Raw genomic sequence first — 19384 nt, 5'->3', positions numbered from 1 at the left:
TTGGTGATAAACTTCCCGGGGGGCTACTTCGGGCTAGACGCCAACTATGGCTAGTTTCTTGGCAACGCATAACTTTTGAACTCGTCCTCCGTATTTTTATTAATAATATAGAATCTAAGCTTTTCAGATAAAAAATACCATTCGTGGTTCTCTCGACAACCATGATGCCGTGTTAATGGAGACCTTCTTGATTAGGACTGCTCCGTGACTCCTTGCACTAAATAAGTCTTTGCTCCGACGTGGCTTGCAGTCGCGGAAGCAGAATCCAAAAGCAGTCATTGAGTCTAGAAGCCGGGACAAAATACCAGATAGTGTGTCATCCTTGAAAATATACCATGGAGGATAGTTAAGGACCTGCGGGTGCGTGTGGCTTCATGTCATCACCATACCTGCGCGTTAAAAGGGGGAATATTTGAACTTACGAGAGTGAGTGATGATGAGAGACAACATTTCTAAGCAACGTTAACAGTATCCCACTCTAGCAGAAGTGGCTGGTGCTGACATCTCAACTTGATGCTTGTCACACCAACGGACGGCTGATACAGCACCCCAACATCATGTCGCGTGGCTGCGCTATCGAAAGCAGTCGTTGCCCCTTCTGTCCACTTTTGACCCTGCATGGCAAATCGTGTCTCATCACTGCTTCCGTCCGGCGCGCCTCCGTCCCTTTGCGTGCTAGTGCCTGGTTTCTGAAGAGGAGGACGGTCTTCTATATAACCCCTGCATGAGGTTTCCCCTCGATCACCCGTTCGCACTAGCATCGCCCGCCAAGAGATGGCGGCTGAGTTCTCATCGAATCTCAATGAAATACCGAGGCAGACAGCCCAGCAAAAGCAGTCCTCTTGCACAATCTTCTGCCTTTTGTAACCACCAACACACAGAACCAAATCCGTACACTTGCTCTACGTGCCCCCCCAGGAGATTGTATAGCAAGGCCGCCAAAGAATAATCCGCAACAACATGCGATGTATGTTGACTTGAGATTTTCCCCTCTTTTCAAGCCTTTCCGATCACCAACCGTCCCCCGCATTCTCTTCTTTCAGCTCACCCCACACTCTCGTCCAAGTCGAGCGTGGCAACCGAAGCCCAGTCGTGAAGGTTGCATGGTTTCGATGCCTAGTACGTCTTGGCGATACTCATATAGTTCCGTGTTGGTGTGTGTGAGTGTCTCCGCGTGACTGTCGAGGACGGAATGGACGGGAATTTCTAATGCGGACGTGGTCTTGATCCTTGTGAGAATATGAATATTAAACATCATCCAACATTCAGTCCTCGTCCGCAGTTTTTTACCTTCCTCCCGCGGCATTTCACGGGTTCTGGACGGTTCTCTGGCTGTTGGCCGATCGTTTGACCTCCCTGTGGGCAAGATTTTGAGATCTAGGCCTGTTAATGAACTATGTTTTCTCGCTTTGTTCTTTTCTATCTGACCTGGGCGGTGATGGTCACAGCGCAGAGTTCATTATCACCACCCCTGGATACTCTCCCGGGATGCGCAGTACGTTGAATAACTCCTGACACAATCTTCCCTGGGCCCATTCTTCTATAACCTTGCTGTGCATCAAAAACTGACAACATACATATAGCAATCATGTTACCACGATGCACTTGGCGGATATTTGTGCAGTTCACTCGATCCTGTATGCATGTGTGGCAGTCAAGCCTTCCTCAGCAATGTCACGACATGCGTTGAGGCCTCCTGCAGTGCCTTTGAATCGCTCAGTACGTCGCCCTGGACTATTGCAACACGCCTCTAGCAACACTGATCTGACGATTCGCATCTAGCTACGCAGAATGTCACCCTTGCCTCCTGCGGTGTTCCCTTGCGAGACCGATCCAAGAACCTCACTAGCCAGTCCGCCGCCATATTCGCCTTGACTGTCGTTTTCGTCCTCGTCCGCTTTGCCTACAAGGTCTGCGTGAAGCTCAGCTTCGGTATGGACGACTGGTTACTCCTTGTGACCTTCATCATCACGATCCCCTCGAGCGTCTTGTTTGTCGTTGGCACCCGACCCAACGGCCTAGGCAAGGACATCTGGACCCTGACCGCCACACAGATCACGGGTTTTCTCAAGTACTGGTATATCTCCGCTATACTCTATTTCCTGCAGACGACGTTGGTCAAACTCACCTTTGTCACCTTTTACATGCGCATATTTACCACACGCAACACTAGACGCATACTCTGGGGCACTATTGCTATTGTGTCGCTGTGGGGAATAGCCTTTGTCATTCTGGCCACGCAGGTCTGCACTCCTATTTCATACATGTGGACGCAGTGGGATGGCGAACACAAAGGCAAATGCGTGAACGATGCCGCATACGTTTGGACCAATGCGGCCACCAACATTGCCCTGGATGTTTGGATCCTGGCTGTGCCACTCTGGGAGCTACGCCGCCTGCAGCTACACTGGAAGAAGAAGATTGGAGTGGCTCTCATGTTTTCCCTCGGCGCCTTGTGAGTCTTTTGACACCATATCTCTTATTGTGAAGGGGCTTAGACCTAGGGCTGACGGAACGCAGTGTGACTGTGATGAGTATACTCCGTCTTAAGTCACTTGCACTGTATCAGCACAGATCAAACGTTACCTGGGAATTCTCTGAAGTATTCCTATGGTCCACCATCGAGATTAACGTCGGCATCATTTGCGCCTGCCTGCCAACCATGCGCCTCATTCTAGTCAGGATCTGGCCTACCCTCTCCGGGTCAACCACAAGGCGCAGCGATCAGTGGTATCGGACTGGTAAGGGGTCGGACCACTTGGAGGCGACCGCCGACTCCCATGCGCGAGCTTCACGACTCGGAGAACAACGAGCACGACACAATGGCAGCATCTCCCGGGTTGCCATAGTCAATGGAAGGCATGAGGAGACAAGACCGACAGAGTTGAGTCAGAGGCCGGGGATCAAGATGCACAAATCATTTTCTGTGTATTATAGTGAGGGGAGTGATATTAGTTTAGTGTCAACTCCTGGTGTGGCAGCCGGGCAAAGGCCAAAGACTGGGCTCAGCTAGTCAATTTGATCTGGCCCAGGAGGACAAGGAGAGGTTTCATTTATCACAGCGTCACCAACGATATCCCAGCGATTTCTGGCATTGCAATCTAAACCAGACCCAGGTACATGTTCGCTCTTCCCCATGGCTCAGATGTTCTATTAAGTAAATATCGCCGCCGCCGCATCCGCCCTGCACTAACTGTGCACCTCGTTGCTACCCGAGTTGAAGCTGCTTATGGACTCTCCTCCCTTGTGATCTATCCTGTCCTGGGACGCCCCTCCCTCGACGCCACTGCTGCAGGTCGCGTTCCCGGAGAATGGCGCCCGCGGGTCGATAAGAGTCTCCGTGTCGCTGTGGTTGTAGCCCGTGGTGCCGCCCCTGCCGTCGACCTTTCGACCGTTGGCATCCATTGTATTCATCTCAACTGTGGTGGTAACAGTAGCCCAGGCGCGGTTCTTGCTTTCGCCATCGCGGTTGCCGCTGAGCACGGTGCCGGCGCCCTTGGACGTGACGCCACCACGCGAACTCGAGTGTGCGTGGAAGTCGGCCTGCTGGCCACCATCCATCTGGCTGGGGTCGCGGTTCTTGGCAATCTTCGCAATCAGCTCGGCCATGGAGAGTTCGATCTTCAACTTGACAATGTATGCAAGAGGGTGGAACTGCATGTATCTGCAAGCAAGAGGTCAGTGGAAGCCTCCCTTGGCTCTTGACAGAGTCGACCTACACAAAAGTGTTCTTTAGGCTCATCATGGCAATAATCAACACGTCCATGCCGAGGGAGAAGGTGATGATGAACATGTTGAAGCGCACGACGCCTCGGTACTTGGTCAAGCCGTGCTGTACCAAGTTCTGCTGGACAATGCGGATAAAGTAGATGTTGAGGGCGGCGTCGACAACGAGATAGATTCCCTTCTCGCAGCGGTCCCACCACTCGTTCGTGTGGATGTACGATTCGCTGATCTGGAGGCGCGCGGGGATCCAGATGCAGTAGACGGAAATATTGATGCTTGTGATGAGGGCCGCGACGCCGTACTTGAGACGCCACGACCAGCGGCGGTCGGTGATGAGGATGGCGCAGCGGTTGATGATGATCTGCAGGAGGAACTGTACCTGGAGCGCCCAAAGGGTGACTTGCGCGGTTAGCTCAGAGACCAGTAGTCAGCTTCACGCAACGTCAGCACTCACGGATGCAAAAGTAGAAGGCGAAGCTCGGCGAGATAGTACCCAGCAGGTACATGAAGCAAATGATGCCAAAGCCCAAGCACACGGCGATCTCGCCCCAAATCATCCAGAAGTAGGGGTTTTTCAGGATCCTCCAGCCATGACGTTTGTAGATACCCATTGTCTGCTTGCATGCGGCCCAGGCCGTTAGCCAGCCGATGCCCAGGGTGAACCCCCAAGCCAGCGAGGCTAGGATGATATCATCCCGAGTAACTTCCTCGAGCACGTAATTGTTAGGCTGTAGAGTCAGCATTATAAAGACGGACGCGCATGCGCAAATCAACAAAGGTGCAGCCAGCAAGGCAACGGACGGTCGGGGACGGCGAAGGAGTTGCTGCGGGACATGTATATAGTCGACACACTTGCATGGACGTGAAGAAGAGGGTAAGGCTCAGGGGCCAACGAAACCGACACGCTCCGCAGTCGGCTTTTCACCCGTCCAGTGGCAAAAGAATGCCCAGACGTTAACTCAGGAACTTGCTATGCCTAAGTTTGTACATCCCAAGCATCCTGCGACAGTGACACACACACCTATTCAGTGCAGGGTCCAGGGCTGAGAGATGCGGATCGCAGTGACATATCAGGAGGGTGTTAGGCTGTCAGACTGGGTATCAGCAACAAGCATCTTGCAATGACTAGACTCACTAGAGGCTTGCGGTGGAACGGCCAAGACCCGTAAGAGTAGTCTAGTGTAGAGCAGAGTGAGCCCTAAGGACCAGCTACGCCGGGGCCCGGGCCCGGGGCGGTTATGTAATTGTAGTCAAGTGTCAGGGACAAGATGAAGTTGGGCACTAGCGAGTGAATATCATTTCCACATCGCAGAACGCCCGATCGAGCAGCGAACTAGGACAGGAGTCTGGGACGCCGGCGATGCGGCTAGTACTATTTATGCATACCCGGTTTGATCCGTATGGCATCGACCCCTTGGAGTCCAAAGTCTGGTAAGATCAGGGACCCGGGTCTCGGGAACTGGCCAATAGGCGGCGGGGCCACTGACGATCATCTCGTTAACGACTCATGCTCGCAAGGAACCTCATCTGCCCAGCGCGGCAAGCAGTTCGGATTAACGCACTGCCACTGGGCCATGCGTGTCACTGACTCGACAGCTGTGCCGTGCGGCGTGCTGTCACTGCTGTCCGCCCTGAGGCCGACAGGGATGCGGTACTGGCGGATAGCGCTAAATGTCGGAGCCGGGAACTCGTGTAATCTTTTTCATTGGTTACGAAGGCGGTGACCTGATGATCCGGCGGGCTCTTCATGCGATAGAGTCGGGTGGACAGCTAATTGGCATCAGAACCTCAGATGTGACGACCAGATCGGATTAAACAAATGACAGATCATGACTCGCTAATAAGGCGCTGAAATACCCACTGAATAGAGAATGATATGCAGGACTGCCGTATCCCGTGATGAATTAATAATAGCTGCCGAACATTGTGTTTTTTTTTCCTGCGTGCGTAATCATGAGCAGTGACATGACAGAATTACGGCCTGGATCGTGAGGTGAGCAAGTCCTCCCGGGAACTTGTATGGTCTGGAATTGTCTTGATATCTTTCAAGTCATGGATGCAAAATAGCCCTTGATCCAATTTGCACCAAAAGATAGAACTGGCCGGTCACTTGCTTCACGCCTTTCCTTTGTTTGTAATTGGACACTCGCATCTGGTTCAGGATATGTCGAGGTATCCAAGGTTGGACTTGGGCGTAGTGGTGAGTGGTGCCTGCGAGAACCACTACGTGCAACGCTAATTAGAACCTTATGGCGAAACAAGGCTATCTAAAAATCGGGATCTAACGCAAAGCAACACCGTGCTTTTCGAAGAAATCCTCCATCGTGGTCAACTTCCCCCGGGCCACAGCCGGTGTCCCTGCCATGAGTTCCTCCGTCTTCGGTCCGTAGTAACCGAAATCCTGAATGTACAGCATCATATCGACGACCCGGTCCCCGATCACTGGCGGCATGAAGTTCTTAATCTCAGAAACAGGCATTTGCTTGTATGTGATCGTCTTGCCGCTCGTGACGCTCATGATCTTTGCAATCTCCTCCATGGAGTACAACTTTGTCGCTGCCGCCACAACCTGACCATGGTACCTCTCCGGCTCCGCTAAAATGGCTGCGACAAACTTGCCAGTATCTGTCGCAGCGTCCAGCATTGGCAGCTTGGCCTCCGGTGAAACAACACTCGTGACGACATATGTGTTCTCGCCGACAGGCATAGGCGCCATCATGTCCAGTGTGACGTTCGGGTCTAGACTAGCTACCGGGTAGATAGAATAGAAGTCGGGTTTAAACTGAGTATACTAGGATATCGTTGACTTAAGCGGTCGGGTCACAGTCTATATACGAGATAGTGGATCTTGCGTAGATAATTATATTAATAGCTAAGGAGCTGGGTAGAGACTAACTATAGTGAAGCGTAGCTTCCTATATACTAGTTTATGAAAGTAAGGGCTCACGGGAGCGTCGTGATCTAGTAAGCTATACATTAATATTAGAGCGTAGGCTTACGGTAAGGTCGCGAGCTATACTTTATACGTGGTGGTATAATTAGAGGAAAAAGTAGGGTGCACGTGAGAGGCGCATACGGTCGTATATTAGGTCGTAATATAATATCTCCCCTCCCGAGATTCTATCCCTAGAATCAATCAAAACCAATCGTTAGTCCATACTCGTGAGTCCTATTAATTCCTTCTCCTTTATTATTTTTGTATGTGCTAACGCTATGTCTAGTCGCTCTTCTAACGTTACTCGAAAGACTCGCGAACGCCTAAAGCTTACTTACGCTATTACTCGTAACGGTGCTAACGCAGACATGCCGTGCACCTATTATTTTAAGAATCAGAAGCCTTATCGTTTTAATAATAGGTCTTCGAAATATAGCGAGTATATTCGTCGCGGTCGTCCTTACGACGGGACGTTTGTGGCGTCTTTATATATATATTTATTCTTTTCTTACTCCTTTTCCTAACCTTTTTTAGTAAATCGTTTGCTTAAATAGCATAAGAAGCTTAAGAAGGACGAAGAGAAAGCTAAAGAGGCTCTCCTTCGTCTTTAAACTAAGCTCGCGACCGCTATTGGTCGTTTAACGCGGATACGGAAGATTCGTCGACGTATGAAAGAGCGTATTAACGACTCCGTTCGCCGTGGTTTAGCCGGTCTTAAGGAGGATGAGCGGGATGACTCGGGATCTATGGCTTTGGGTGATGATTTTACGGACGTAGTCCTTTCATCTAGAGCTAGAGCTACTAGTAGTAGTCCTTCACGAGGTGCCGACAATCCTTAAGATATTTAGCGGGTTCCTATGTATTTTCGTTATTTATATAGCCCTTCTATTTGATAAGGTACTTAACTTCTCTATCGATAGTTTATTTATCGAGTATCCGTTCTAGTTCGTAGAGTTCTTCGAGAACTTCTAGTTCGTAGTTTGTTTTTGCGTTTTACGGTGCTTTTTTGAGTAATAAAATATAAAAAACTAGGTGCATCCTTATACTTAAGGGTAGTAAAAGTTTGTAGTTAGTATCTAAGATAACTTCGTTAATTTTAAATAGTCTAAGTTTTTTATAATCGAGCTTCGGTAAAGGTCGAGTTATTGTAAAATTTTTGCGTAATAGGTAGACTATATCTCCCCTCCGAAAGATCGGTCCCTTCGATCTTTTCTAATTATAGTACTTCGATATTTATATACGTACGAATTCGAGCTATTTCTTTATATATTCATATAGTGAGCGTAATTAATCTACTTTAAGCATAGCTTTTTTAGCAAGAGGTCTATCCCTTAGTATTTTATTGCCGAACTCGGGTTCGTATCCATAGTTCGCGTAGAATAGTGAGATTTTAGTTAATTCCGTAGGTGCGCTATTATAGGCGAGTTAGGCGAGTAGTAACTTCGAGACCCAATCGTCTTGCTTATAGTTAATATAGCACCGTAAGTACTACTCTAATATCTAATTTAATCTTTCTATCTATCTATCCGTTTGTAGGTAGTAAGCTATGCTAAGCTTATATTTAGTCCTAAGCTAAGCTATTAATACTTACTAGAACTTTAAGGTAAATATCGTTCCTCGATCCGAAATAATTTCTTCCGGAAGGCCGTGGTTAGCTACGATATGTTTAAGTATTATATATACGAGTGTTTCTATATCCGTTGCTTCTTAGTATAGTAGGAAATATCCGAATTTGCTTATCCGGTCCGTGATAACGAATATACTATCGTATTCGACGTTAGATCCTAGTTCCTTAGATTTAGGTAGCTTTATAATATAATCGAAGGCTATCGATTCCTATAGCTTTAAAGGCACTAGTAGTGGCTTTAATTCTCCGTATGGCTTATACCGTGCAGCCTTGCTACGCGCACAATCTTCATATTATCCGACGATACGTGCGACGTCTGCCTTAATTCCTTAGTAGTCGTACGTTCGTCGTATTTATTTAAGAGTCTTTCTAACTCCTTAATATCCTACCATGGGATACGTATAAATATTAATCAAGATTTTATCGCGTAGCGGCGGTAGTATTTAGAGCAGTCTATTCCTAGTAGGTCCTTTTCTTATTTCTATCGCGCAGTCGTTAGGTATTTCTTTTTTATATTTTAATACTTATTCTAATATTTTATCGTAGTATATAGTATCTACTTCCACTCTAAATATAAGAAGGTTAAGTATTATTTATACGTAGTTTCCTTTGTTATTTTATTAGAGTATCTAGCCCTTGGCTTTTAGTACTTCGGTATCGTAGTCTAGTCGGCGGCTAAGTATATCTACTCTACTATTTTCCGAACCTTTCCGATAGATAATTTTAATATCGTAATCGGCTAAGAATTTAGCGTATCTTATTTATCGTGCGCTAAGTTCTTATATTATCGCGAAGTAGGAGATATTTTAGTAATCGGTATAAACTTTAGTAGTGAACTTCGTCCTTAGTATATAGTGCTTAAATTCCTTAATAGCTACGATAATTACTAGGAATTCCTTATCGTAAATAGGGTAGTTTAGTTCCGCGCCGTGGAGTTTCTTCGAGAAGAATATAATTAGTCGTACGTTACTATTATCGTCTCGTTAACTAATTTATACTCCTATGGCGTAGTCCGATACGTTTGTTTCTAATTCGAGTAGTCTTTCGGGGTCGTAGGTTATAAGTACTATATTTAATAATATAGTGTCTCGCAATCCTTCGAATACCCTTTATTACTCCGTTTCCTACTTAAATTCTCCCTTTCCCTTAGTAAGTCCCGTGAGTAGTACTACGATTTTCGTAAAGTCGCGTATAAAGCGTCGATAATAGTTCGTAAATCCCACGAACGCTTATACTTCCTTAAGCGTTATTAGCACGGGCTATTCTTTAACTATATTAATCTTTGTTTATTCTATTAGGATTTCGTTTAGTCGGATCGTATATCCGAGGAAGACAGTTTCTTATATATAAAACGCGCTCTTTTCTAGATTAACTAAGAGGTTCGTATCTTAAAGTGTTTTTAGTACCTAGTGGACGTGTTTCTTATATTCTTTAAGGTTTTCCGAGAAGATTAGAATATCGTCTAGGTATACTATAACGAAGATATCTAGGTACTCCCTGAGTACGTTATTAATTATTCGCTAGAAGGTAGCTAGAGCATTAGTAAGGCTAAATAGCATTACTAAATACTCGAATAGACCGAACTTAGTGCGAAAAGCTATCTTCTATTCGTCTCTTTTCTTCATATAGATTAGGTTATAGGCTCCTTTTAGGTTAAGAGCGGTAAACTAGTTCTTACCGTAAAGTCTATCCTTGAGTTCGTTAATAAGCGGTAGGGGTGTCCTATCTTTGATCGTAATATCGTTAAGCTACCGATAGTCCACGACTAGTCGTAGCTTCCTATTCTTTTTTAGCACGAATATAACGGGATATCCTGCTTCTAAGGTAGAGGTTCGAATATAGCCTTTCTTAAGTATTTCGTCGATATATTCTCGTAATATTTTAAGTTACTTCTCGTTAAGGTTATAGAGTTTATAGAACTTAGTCGAGGTTCTAGTTTTAAGATAGATTTCGTGATCCTACTAACTATATTACGGAATACCTATTTCGAGGGTTTCCTTGAACAACCTACTATACTTTCGGTATTCTAGCGGTATATTCTTTATTCGTTCTTCTTCTATTATAGGTTTTTTTTTTCTTTCTTCTTATAGGGCTTAGTTTGCTTTAAATATCTTTTATATAATATTAGCGAGGATTCGTTTTCCTTATTTATATTATATACCCGGTTGTATAGCCTTCTTGGTTAGTACTACGGCTTTTGCCTGCTTCGGCTCGCTTATATCCTTCGATAAAGATCCTTTAGAGGCTAAGTCGTCGCGAATATTCGCTTCTTTCTAGTTAAATAGTGATCGTCGCGTTATCGTGTCTATCCACGCTAACTAGCCAGTACGCTAATCGACTACCGGATTACTTCTCGTTAACTATAGGTGACCTAGTATTATATCATATTTATATAAGTCTATAATATCGAAGACGATTATCTTATAGTATCCTTATATCGTTACATCGAGATAATCGGTCTCGCGGTCGATAGTTCCACTATTATAATCGAAACTTTATCCTTCGATATTAAAAAGCTTATATACCCGAGTCTTATGATTCTATAGTAGCATATATCGGTTAACTACTACTAGTAAGATATAGTTACCTATTGCCCCACTATCTAATAGTACTCTTAGGCAATGTCCGTTAATCTAGACTTCTAAAACCGTTTTCTATCCTCCGTCTATCTCCACGGAGCAGAGGGTCTTTAGGTTTCCTTCGTCGTCTTATGCCCTTTCTATAGGCGACGTTAATAGTTTTTTAACGGGTAGTATTCTATGTCGATATTATTATCCTTAGGGTCGTATACGTAGCTACTATCGTACGACTCTAGGTATATCGAGGGATATCGTTTTCCTTTTTCTTTATATAAGTAATATATATACCCGTAGTAGTAGACTCCGTAGTCTAGTATATATCCTTCGAAATGCCTATATATAATATACTACGTGCATGCTTTTCCCTACGGAATAAGGTATTCTCGTGCCTCGATCCTATATCGTAGGTATAGCGTTTCCTTCGCTCTAGTATATCTTTCGTGGTTTATCTTTCCTTTACTAATATAATCTCGATCCGCTTGTTCGGTAGGGTCGAACGGTAATCTTATGCCGTTAGGGTACTTCTCGTATCCCTTACACCCTTATCCGTAGCTTAAAGCGCATTCCTTGCTCTTAACTATCTTAATACCGAGTAATGCCTTTACGGTATTCTCGTATCGCCGGAGCTCTTTTATCTCCTTTTATTCCCTAGTCCTATACTAATCGAATACCTTTACCTTAGCGTGTCGTGGATAGTCCACTAACTAATATCCGCGCTACGTTTTCTAGTCTCGTGCGCATACTTCGGGGCATTTTACTAACTACCTTAGTATCACATATCCTATACTAGGTTCTACGTGTATATACTCGTAGAACTCCGCTTTATATTTTTTATATAGGTCGTTAATAACGCAGGTGGCTAGTCCCTTAATTAGGTAGACTTAATGCCTTCCTTTGTTAAGTATATATATTCTGTAAAAGTAGTATACACAAGAGATCTATAAGAGTTCGCAATGTTTTGGCGCATCTAGGTATATACGTAGGTCGTCTCCTAAGACTATTCTTCGGTCTATTACCTAGTTAATTCCTCCGTCTAGTATCTAAGCGGGGATAACTATCTAGAGGTCTCCTCCTTGCGGCAGGGGGTCGTATCGATCTATCGCTGCTTTTATCTATTCTCGTGGGGTTACTCGTCCGTGCAGTAGGTTAGTCTCGAGTATCCTTTTCTTCTATAGTAGTTCTTCTTCGTAGTCCAGGGTATCGGTTATATCGCTTCCGGAATTATCGCTATCCTTAGGGGTTATAGTGATTTTCTATATAATAGCAAGGGTCCTTACCTTCGGGGCTTTTAGAAACTATCCCGATTCTTCCTTACCGCTTTTATAGGTATAGTAGTTATTATTATAGTATCCTAACTAGTGTAGGGCTTTATGCGCCACTGGTTAGTTTATGGGTTACTTATTGACCTTCTTTGGTATTTTTTCCGTGTTAGCTACTTAGTTAGGGTATGGCACCTTAGACTAGCTTAGGTACTTCGTATCGTAGCCGGACCTAGTTATATTTAGTTACTTTAGCTTACCTTCAGGCACTAGTCTCTAGCCCTGGCTTCGCCCCTTCTTTAGCGAGCGGCATTCGCGCTTCTAATAACCTAGCTTGCCGTAGTTATAGTAGGTTAAGTTTTTCTTGTTATTGTCTATCGCGGCGAGCTATCGTTGCATGGCGTCTAGGTCTATAGGTCCTGGGTTTATTATATATGCCTATACTATATTCTACTATCGGGGGCGTCCTTAGTTTAGATAGTAGCGACGTCCTCCGTTACTATTATTCCTAAAGTTTAGGTATAATTAATTTATATTCCTCCCTTTTCCTAATATTTTGCGCTTTAGGTATAATCGGTTATCGATCCTAATTACGTTCGTAATATACTCCGTGAGGGACTTAGGTATATCTTTATCGTAGAGTTACTCCTAGACCTCTAACTTCAGACTATTAAAGAAGTAGGTTATAAGAGGTTCGTCGTCCTATCCGAGTCTGCTAGATAGTTATCGAAACTTTAATACGTAGTCCGTAGTAGATCCTATTTGCTTTAGGGTTCGTAGGGTCTTAATATTAACCCGGTTCTTATCTATATTCCCGAAGACGTCCTTAATAGTATTCTCGAAACCTTCGAAGCTTGCGAATATAGCTTAAGTTTCGTTATCTTAGAGGTTGGCCGTAGTCTCTATAAAATCCCTTATACGTGGTTCGAACCACGCTAAGGCCGTGCCGGTGAGATATATTCCTGCGTGAAGGATCTTATCTATATCATCGGCGAGCTTAGTAGGGAATAGTCGATAGTATATCTTAAGCTAAGTCAAGAACCCGTTTAGTTATCCTAGGTTACTATCGAACGGCCTAGGTGACTTAGGCTTAATCGTCTCGCCTAGGTCCCTAGCGTTATTATTCTCTATATCGGCTATAGTATCGTATTGCTTAAGTACTTAATACGGTAGTGCACTAAATAAGAGCTATCAATATATGACATTCGGGTCTAGACTAGCTACCGGGTAGTTAGAATAGAAGTCGGGTTTAAACTAAGTATACTAGGATATCGTTAACTTAAGCGGTCGGGTCATAGTCTATGTGCGAGATAGTGGATCTTGCGTAGATAATTATATTAATAGCTAAGGAGCTAGGTAGAGACTAACTATAGTAAAGCGTAGCTTCCTATATACTAGTTTATAAAAGTAAGGGCTCACGGGAGCGTCGTGATCTAGTGAGCCATGCGTTGATGTTAGAGCGTAGGCTAACGGTGAGGTCGCGAGCCATACTTCATGCGTGGTGGTATGATTAGAGGAAAAAGTGGGGTGCACGTGAGAGGCGCATGCGGTCGCATGCTGGGTCGTAACATCCAGGAAGATCTGCATGAACGAACCCGGCGCAACAAATGCACTCTTGATGGGCTGCGCACGAATGCAATCCTCCACTTCGGATTTAACGTCGAAATGGTCGCCGTGCTTGTACTTGCCGTGGGAATTCTTTGCGATGTGCGGCAGGGTACTGTAGATGTAGAACTGGACATTGGCCGCGATGGCAGCATCGACCAGCGCCTTGCCGCGGCTGTAATCGCGAGTCTTCATTTGGTCGTCATGGACGGTCTCGGTCAATGCGAATACAGTATGAGCATCTTTGAACAGGGCCTCGAGACTTGTTACGTCATCTAGATCGCCCTGGATGACTTCGATGCCCTTCTCGGCCAAACGTTTGGCAGCTGGCTTTGATGAATCTCGAGTGAGGGTGCGGATGCGGTATTGGCTGGAAAGTTCGCGGCCTTTGAGGATTGTGTCGATGACCGATCCGCCCTGTTGGCCGGTTGAGTTTGCTCATGATATAGCGCAGACTTGAATGACAGCTTGGAATCTGTATCGAGAGGTTCTGGAAAGCCAAAGAGATTAATGTAGATGTTACAGTTTGAGGCAGGAGGAAACAGAATGGTTTGAGTATGGGAAGATTGGTATTTCAATAATATATATAATTGTCCTAGATCTATTGTCTCGTGCAGAGGGTGACTCGGTCACTCGCGAGTCGCGACTCGGATATGCGGAATTAACGGAGTTTGTCTTTGAGGTCATAGAAATAAATCCCATCCGCTTGTTCTATTGATTGCTCTAGTAAGCAAAATTTCAGGCGAACTTCTTCTTCTTATTCTAACAGGCCGGATAGACCGATTTCTTTATAATTCAATCACGGGGAAGGGGAAGGTAACGGGTTCTCGCCAAACTGAAACCTATCCATACTACCCCCTGTTATCCAAGGAGAGTATTGGCATGATCGGTTTCTATGTGAAAGCGCTCCGAAATATAGAAGACAGCAGAATGTTGACACTGTGTATGACCTGCCTCAACTATGCGCAATCAGTAACCGTGAAGACGGCAATATCGTCCTGCTCGACGCTAAAGCTAAGCGAGTCACCACGGCCCTCTTGTCCAGAGTATGCCTCCTTCCAGCAGTGCTCGCCGCCTTCGAGACCGGGTACCTCAGAAAAGTTCACAGAAAAGTCACCAGCCCCATTGGCTCCGGAAAATGCCACCACCGCGCCGTTGCTGAGGGGACCGGCCCAGTAAGGATAGATCTCTCCTGAAGCAGGCTCGGGGCTGTTGGATGGTCTGAATGGCGTTGCAGCGGCACCGAGGGGGTCTTGGTTGATAGCGACAAGGTCCTGTAAGAAGTGTCAGAAGAAAGGCTTGGGTTCTGTTGACTGTATATGATCAGGGGTCACAAACCTTGTTGCGGAGAATATCCAAGGAGGATGTCGGAATCGTAGTAAGGTCCGCTCCAATGATCAGGGGGGACTTGGCGATGGCCCAGAGACCAAAGTGAAGGCGCTCTTGGTTGTGTGTAAGCTTATTGTTGCCGATAAACTAAAGGGAGGGTTAGTATATGACAGAATGAGAGGCACACTCATGATGACAGCCATTGACTCACCAACATGTCCAGATCATTGAATCCTCCAGGGCCGGAATACTGGGCGATCTCGCCCGCCTTGGAGCCAATCCTCACCACGGATGCCCAGTCGCCCCAGTTATCATTCTCAATGCGCCACGAGTGTCCGTACTTGTCGCCCCAGGTCCAGACTTCGTTTCTTCCCCACTGGCAGAGGTTGAACAAGATCTCTTTTTGTGCCTTGACGCTCTGGATTGCGTCGGCCATCTTGGCATACCACGGTTCTGTGTTGACTGGGTAGCCCCAACATGTTTGGGGCGGAGGCGTGACGGGGCACTCAGTGAAGCAGTTGTCGTGCTTCCAGAAGTCTACGTCCCAGTCGGCCAGCAGTTGGGCATCCTGGTACTCGTGATCCTCAGAGCCGGGGTAGCTGGCGCAGGTGAGAGTGCCTGCACACCCGTACAGGCCAAACTTCAGACCCATGGCGTGAATGTCGTCCACCACAGGGCGGATGCCTCTTGGCCATTTGTTGGGATCTGGAACGAGGTTGCCGTTTCCGTCTCTCTGCTTTGTTGTCCAACAGTCGTCGATGTTGACGTACTCGTATCCGAGGTCTTTGAGTCCTAACTCTGACAGCTTGTTGGCGGTGGTCATGGCGTATTCTTCAGACGCAGCATCGCATTGGGCGACATTCTAGTCATTTGCGTTAGCGGATGAGATATGAGGAGAGATATGCCGTGGAGGGACATGGATTCCAGGGGAAAAGTCGTACCCAGCTACTCCAGCCCATTGATGGAGTCAGTCCGACATTGGTGTCATCTAGTCGATTCCGCAATACGGCCGCGTGGGCCAGAGTGGCCGAGGGCACCAGAGCGAGCAAAGAGATTCGATGCATGTTGGGCATTATATGTAGGCTCTTTTGAAACTGATCGACTCAGGCCTTCTCCAGCCCTCAATGAAGGGATATTGGTCGATACTTATACGCTGCTGAGCCTTGACTCCACCCAGCATTCATCCGGAGAACCGACAGGTGCCGATCAAGCGGCATTAGGGCCAAGAGCAGAACGACTCATGCCTCTTTGAAGTTCACCTACCATGTCGGTGTTCATCTCCGAGTTCTTCATTGTGTTTTGGCCATAGATACGTACTATTGGACCGGTTACAACCTGGACTGCAAACAGTCCAGTACAGGGCGGGGGGGTGCGAGTGCCGATTCGGCCGGCAGCTGGCTCTGCGTGATGATTCGCGGTGGGAGCATTCATCAGCCGAGAACATTTGCGGGGTGAAAGATGCCTTTGCAGATCATGATGTAAAGCACCCGTCCTAGTTTGTGGGGGACTGCGGTTCAGGCTTAGCCAGGGGCGTCGAATATTTACCCGGATCTGCGGCGCATCTGCTTCAATCGGCAAATGTGCTACATGAAGAAGCGCTCGAATAAACAGCGTCCTGTAGGGGCCAGAAAAGGTATACATGGAACCAATACTCCGTTAGGAATGCGATGTCATGTCCAGCGGAACGAAAAGCAAGTGAGTAAATGTCCTCTGAGGGTCAATGGCAGATGCAACACCACAGGGAAATATAGTTCCACAGAGGGCACATTTGTCCATCTCCGTAATCTAGAATCGTATGGAGTATGAAGGTATAGGTATTATTGATGCGGGAAAAGTTCCGCAGATGCAAGTGACTCGCTCATATGTATTCTATGAAAACCAAGATTAACAGTGTCTAATTCGAGACGTAGTGAGCAACGTAGCCAACCTCCATCATGCTGCCGGTGCCACCCCAAGTATTAGCATTAGGAGGGCCAGCCTGCGAACAGAATCATTAGCATGTGTGTCGTTCAAAGTGTGTTTGCACATGGGGCATAAGGACTTACCCAATCGCCACCCATGGCGACATTGAGAATGATATAAAGCGGCTTTTGGGCCAGTGTTGCCCACACAGCACTGTTGTTGACCTGCGCACCTGTGATGCGATGGAACTGTTTGCCATCCATATACCAAGTAATGGTCTGGCTCTTGAAATTGCTGTTCGTGCGATCTATCTCGACGCGCCAGACGTGGAACTGGTTGTCTGGGAGGGTGGTGGTGGAGGCAAGCCCAATCGGCTCATTGCACGCGCCTCCTGGGCCCTTGTCACAATGGACAACGCCGTAGCCAATGTTCTGGCCGTTGATGTTCTCCATGATGTCGATTTCTCCACACTCAGGCCACTTGACACCTTGGCGGTACGATGCACCGAGCATCCAAAATGCGGGCCACAGACCCTGCTTGTTCTTCTGGGGATTGCCGGCAATGCGTAGTGATGACTCGACTCTGGTGATCTTGCCGGCTGTGGGTGTCAAGGTATATTTGCTCTCGATACGGCCTGATGTCCACCCCCTTGGCGCATTGGCGTCGCGTCGCGGGATTAGCTGAAGGGCCCCGTCTCCATTGAATCGGATGTTTGCTTTCTTGTTGGTGTAGCGCTGCAATTCATTGTTGTAGACCTGGGCACTGTTGATCACGTTCCAATTGTTCGAGTTTGGAAGTGCATCGGCTGGCCCGATGAAGGTCGCCTGCCAACGGCGAGTGTAGCCAGCATACTGGGGAGATTGCCATGCTACCACGACGGTGACGAAAGGCAGAAGAGCTGCCAGGAAATTTTGAAGGTGCATGATTAGTATTAAGCCGCGGTTTCGCGATGTACAGTATGAAAACAATGATAGACAAAGGGAGAGACAGCTTGATGTAGCACAGGTCGAAGCCAGGAACATTCGATGGATTACCGCATCTTCTAATAGAGAACGACCATGGACCCCCGTGAGTTGCCATTGGTAGTGATTACGAGGCCAGACGAGATGCTCATTTCCACATCCTGCATGCGCATTGAGGCGTCGAGAGTCTCGACCTCTGGGAGGGTCTGTGCGCGGAGTATTGGACAGGGGATCTTCTACATAAATAGCATCAATACGCGCTTAGGGCAGATCAAGCGAGCCGCTCAAGCGGGTAGGCCGAAAGGGGACCATTAGTCATATATCTAGTACGTACTAACGTAGCTTCACGGCACGGGTCGTGATGGTTTGGCGACCCTTTTGGTTTCAGCTTGGCGATAGCTCCGATGTCTGTCCAATCGGGCCCTGTCCGCGGCGCAATGGTCAACCAATACGGTGGCTTTTTGCAACTCATCACTTTTTTTGCGGTGGTTCAGCTCTGGTGGATGGTGATTGCCATTACCATGGTAGCATGCCTCTCGCCGTAAACTTGGTCGAGAACGGAGGCTATGCGTTAATTGCACGATGTGACGACTGGAGGGATGGCGGCTGGACTCCTTAGCTGCAAAAATGTTGGAAAGGGGTCTGAGAATCAATATTTCTTCACAAAGCATGCAATAGCACCAAGATGAATCAATAACAATGACAATAATGAAAACGAACTCGCACGTGCACAGGCTGCAGCAGTGGCCAAGTTAGCAACCTAGACTTCAATGACCTACCCTACGGCTGCAATTGACATGATTCAAACTATTAATCAAGACTTGATACACAGACATGGGGCAGATGGTAGAAATTAAGCAACATTCATAGCTACGTAGTGTGTGTTCTCCTGATATCAAAAATTACCCAATTTGTTCTGAATTGCGCTGCCTGACGTTGTGACAATGGGTGGTCGAAGAACATTCATTCAGTACCGTCACCAGCGGACTTCTGCCTTCCATCGCCCTGCGACTGATCCAAAGCCTGAATAACAGCACGATGCTGCTCGTCTTCCGATGGTGGCTTGTACCGATCTCCCTCTTGACCTCCTCCAACAAAGGGTCCGTGGATCATGCCAACGGGGAGCCCAACCAGAGCCCCCAGGCCAGCAAACGGTATAGAAGCAATGGTGCCAACGAGAGTACCGACGACGGCACCAGTCCCCGTCCCTAGTCCGGTTCCTACCCCGACGCCTCCGATTGTGCCCTGCCACGCGCCGCTTGCGATCCGCGTAGCCTCCTGGGAGTGGCCATGTGCATCCTCCTCGCGTTGGCGTGCCTTGTCCAGCAGTGCATCCCGCCCCGCGTCATCCTTGGCCTCGGCTGCGGCGAGCAATAGGTGGGCACCCGGGTGCCCAAATAAGATTGGGCACCCGGGTGCCCAAATAAGATTCCTTATGTCAGCGAGAACCCACAAAAGCT

General features: G+C 47.1%; 7 protein-coding genes across 7 annotated transcripts; 1 reads left to right on the top strand and 6 right to left on the bottom strand.

The window, feature by feature from the left end:
- Positions 1–1438: 1438 nt before the first annotated feature.
- F5Z01DRAFT_684608 (uncharacterized protein) lies at positions 1439–3013 on the top strand (the record flags this gene model as incomplete). The annotated part of the gene is made up of 4 exons (XM_046265944.1): positions 1439–1495; positions 1584–1719; positions 1783–2455; positions 2521–3013. The coding sequence occupies 4 exons, from the start codon at positions 1439–1441 to the stop codon at positions 3011–3013; spliced, it is 1359 nt and encodes a 452-aa protein (XP_046113342.1).
- A 176-nt stretch (positions 3014–3189) lies between these two features.
- F5Z01DRAFT_631779 (uncharacterized protein) lies at positions 3190–4469 on the bottom strand (the record flags this gene model as incomplete). The annotated part of the gene is made up of 3 exons (XM_046261814.1): positions 3190–3664; positions 3720–4125; positions 4181–4469. The coding sequence occupies 3 exons, from the start codon at positions 4467–4469 to the stop codon at positions 3190–3192; spliced, it is 1170 nt and encodes a 389-aa protein (XP_046113341.1).
- A 1538-nt stretch (positions 4470–6007) lies between these two features.
- Positions 6008–6442, bottom strand: F5Z01DRAFT_698442 (uncharacterized protein; the record flags this gene model as incomplete). Its single annotated transcript, XM_046266355.1, has 1 exon — positions 6008–6442. One exon carries the CDS (start codon positions 6440–6442, stop codon positions 6008–6010), a length of 435 nt encoding a protein of 144 aa, XP_046113340.1.
- A 7259-nt stretch (positions 6443–13701) lies between these two features.
- F5Z01DRAFT_612472 (NmrA-like domain-containing protein) lies at positions 13702–14163 on the bottom strand (the record flags this gene model as incomplete). The annotated part of the gene is made up of 1 exon (XM_046260783.1): positions 13702–14163. A coding segment is annotated over one exon (462 nt), but the record flags the coding sequence as incomplete, so codon positions are not given.
- A 384-nt stretch (positions 14164–14547) lies between these two features.
- On the bottom strand, positions 14548–16603 carry F5Z01DRAFT_716048 (glycoside hydrolase superfamily). The gene is made up of 4 exons (XM_046266526.1): positions 16002–16603; positions 15272–15922; positions 15070–15207; positions 14548–15005 (listed from the first exon to the last, which is right to left on the bottom strand). The coding sequence occupies exons 1-4, from the start codon at positions 16131–16133 to the stop codon at positions 14691–14693; spliced, it is 1236 nt and encodes a 411-aa protein (XP_046113338.1). The 5' UTR covers positions 16134–16603; the 3' UTR covers positions 14548–14690.
- Positions 16604–16954: 351 nt separating this feature from the next.
- On the bottom strand, positions 16955–17885 carry F5Z01DRAFT_641216 (concanavalin A-like lectin/glucanase domain-containing protein; the record flags this gene model as incomplete). The annotated part of the gene is made up of 2 exons (XM_046262567.1): positions 16955–17038; positions 17106–17885. 2 exons carry the CDS (start codon positions 17883–17885, stop codon positions 16955–16957), a joined length of 864 nt encoding a protein of 287 aa, XP_046113337.1.
- Positions 17886–18887: 1002 nt separating this feature from the next.
- On the bottom strand, positions 18888–19285 carry F5Z01DRAFT_641215 (uncharacterized protein; the record flags this gene model as incomplete). The annotated part of the gene is made up of 1 exon (XM_046262566.1): positions 18888–19285. A coding segment is annotated over one exon (398 nt), but the record flags the coding sequence as incomplete, so codon positions are not given.
- Positions 19286–19384: the final 99 nt, after the last annotated feature.

This window comes from Emericellopsis atlantica (genome assembly GCF_019669845.1).
Source record: "Emericellopsis atlantica unplaced genomic scaffold F5Z01scaffold_71, whole genome shotgun sequence".
Classification (NCBI taxonomy): Eukaryota; Fungi; Ascomycota; class Sordariomycetes; order Hypocreales; family Bionectriaceae; genus Emericellopsis; species Emericellopsis atlantica.
The sequence above is the reverse complement of the archived record's forward strand: the minus strand, read 5'-3'. Positions and strand labels throughout refer to the sequence as shown.

Coding starts and splice junctions, on each gene's coding strand:
- F5Z01DRAFT_716048 (XM_046266526.1), bottom strand. CDS start 16,133: ATGCCCAACATGCATCGAATCTCTTTGCTCGCTCTGGTGCCCTCGGCC. Junction 15,923..16,001: donor CAATGGGCTGGAGTAGCTGG/GTACGACTTTTC, acceptor GCAAATGACTAG/AATGTCGCCCAATGCGATGC. Junction 15,208..15,271: donor TCAATGATCTGGACATGTTG/GTGAGTCAATGG, acceptor CCCTCCCTTTAG/TTTATCGGCAACAATAAGCT.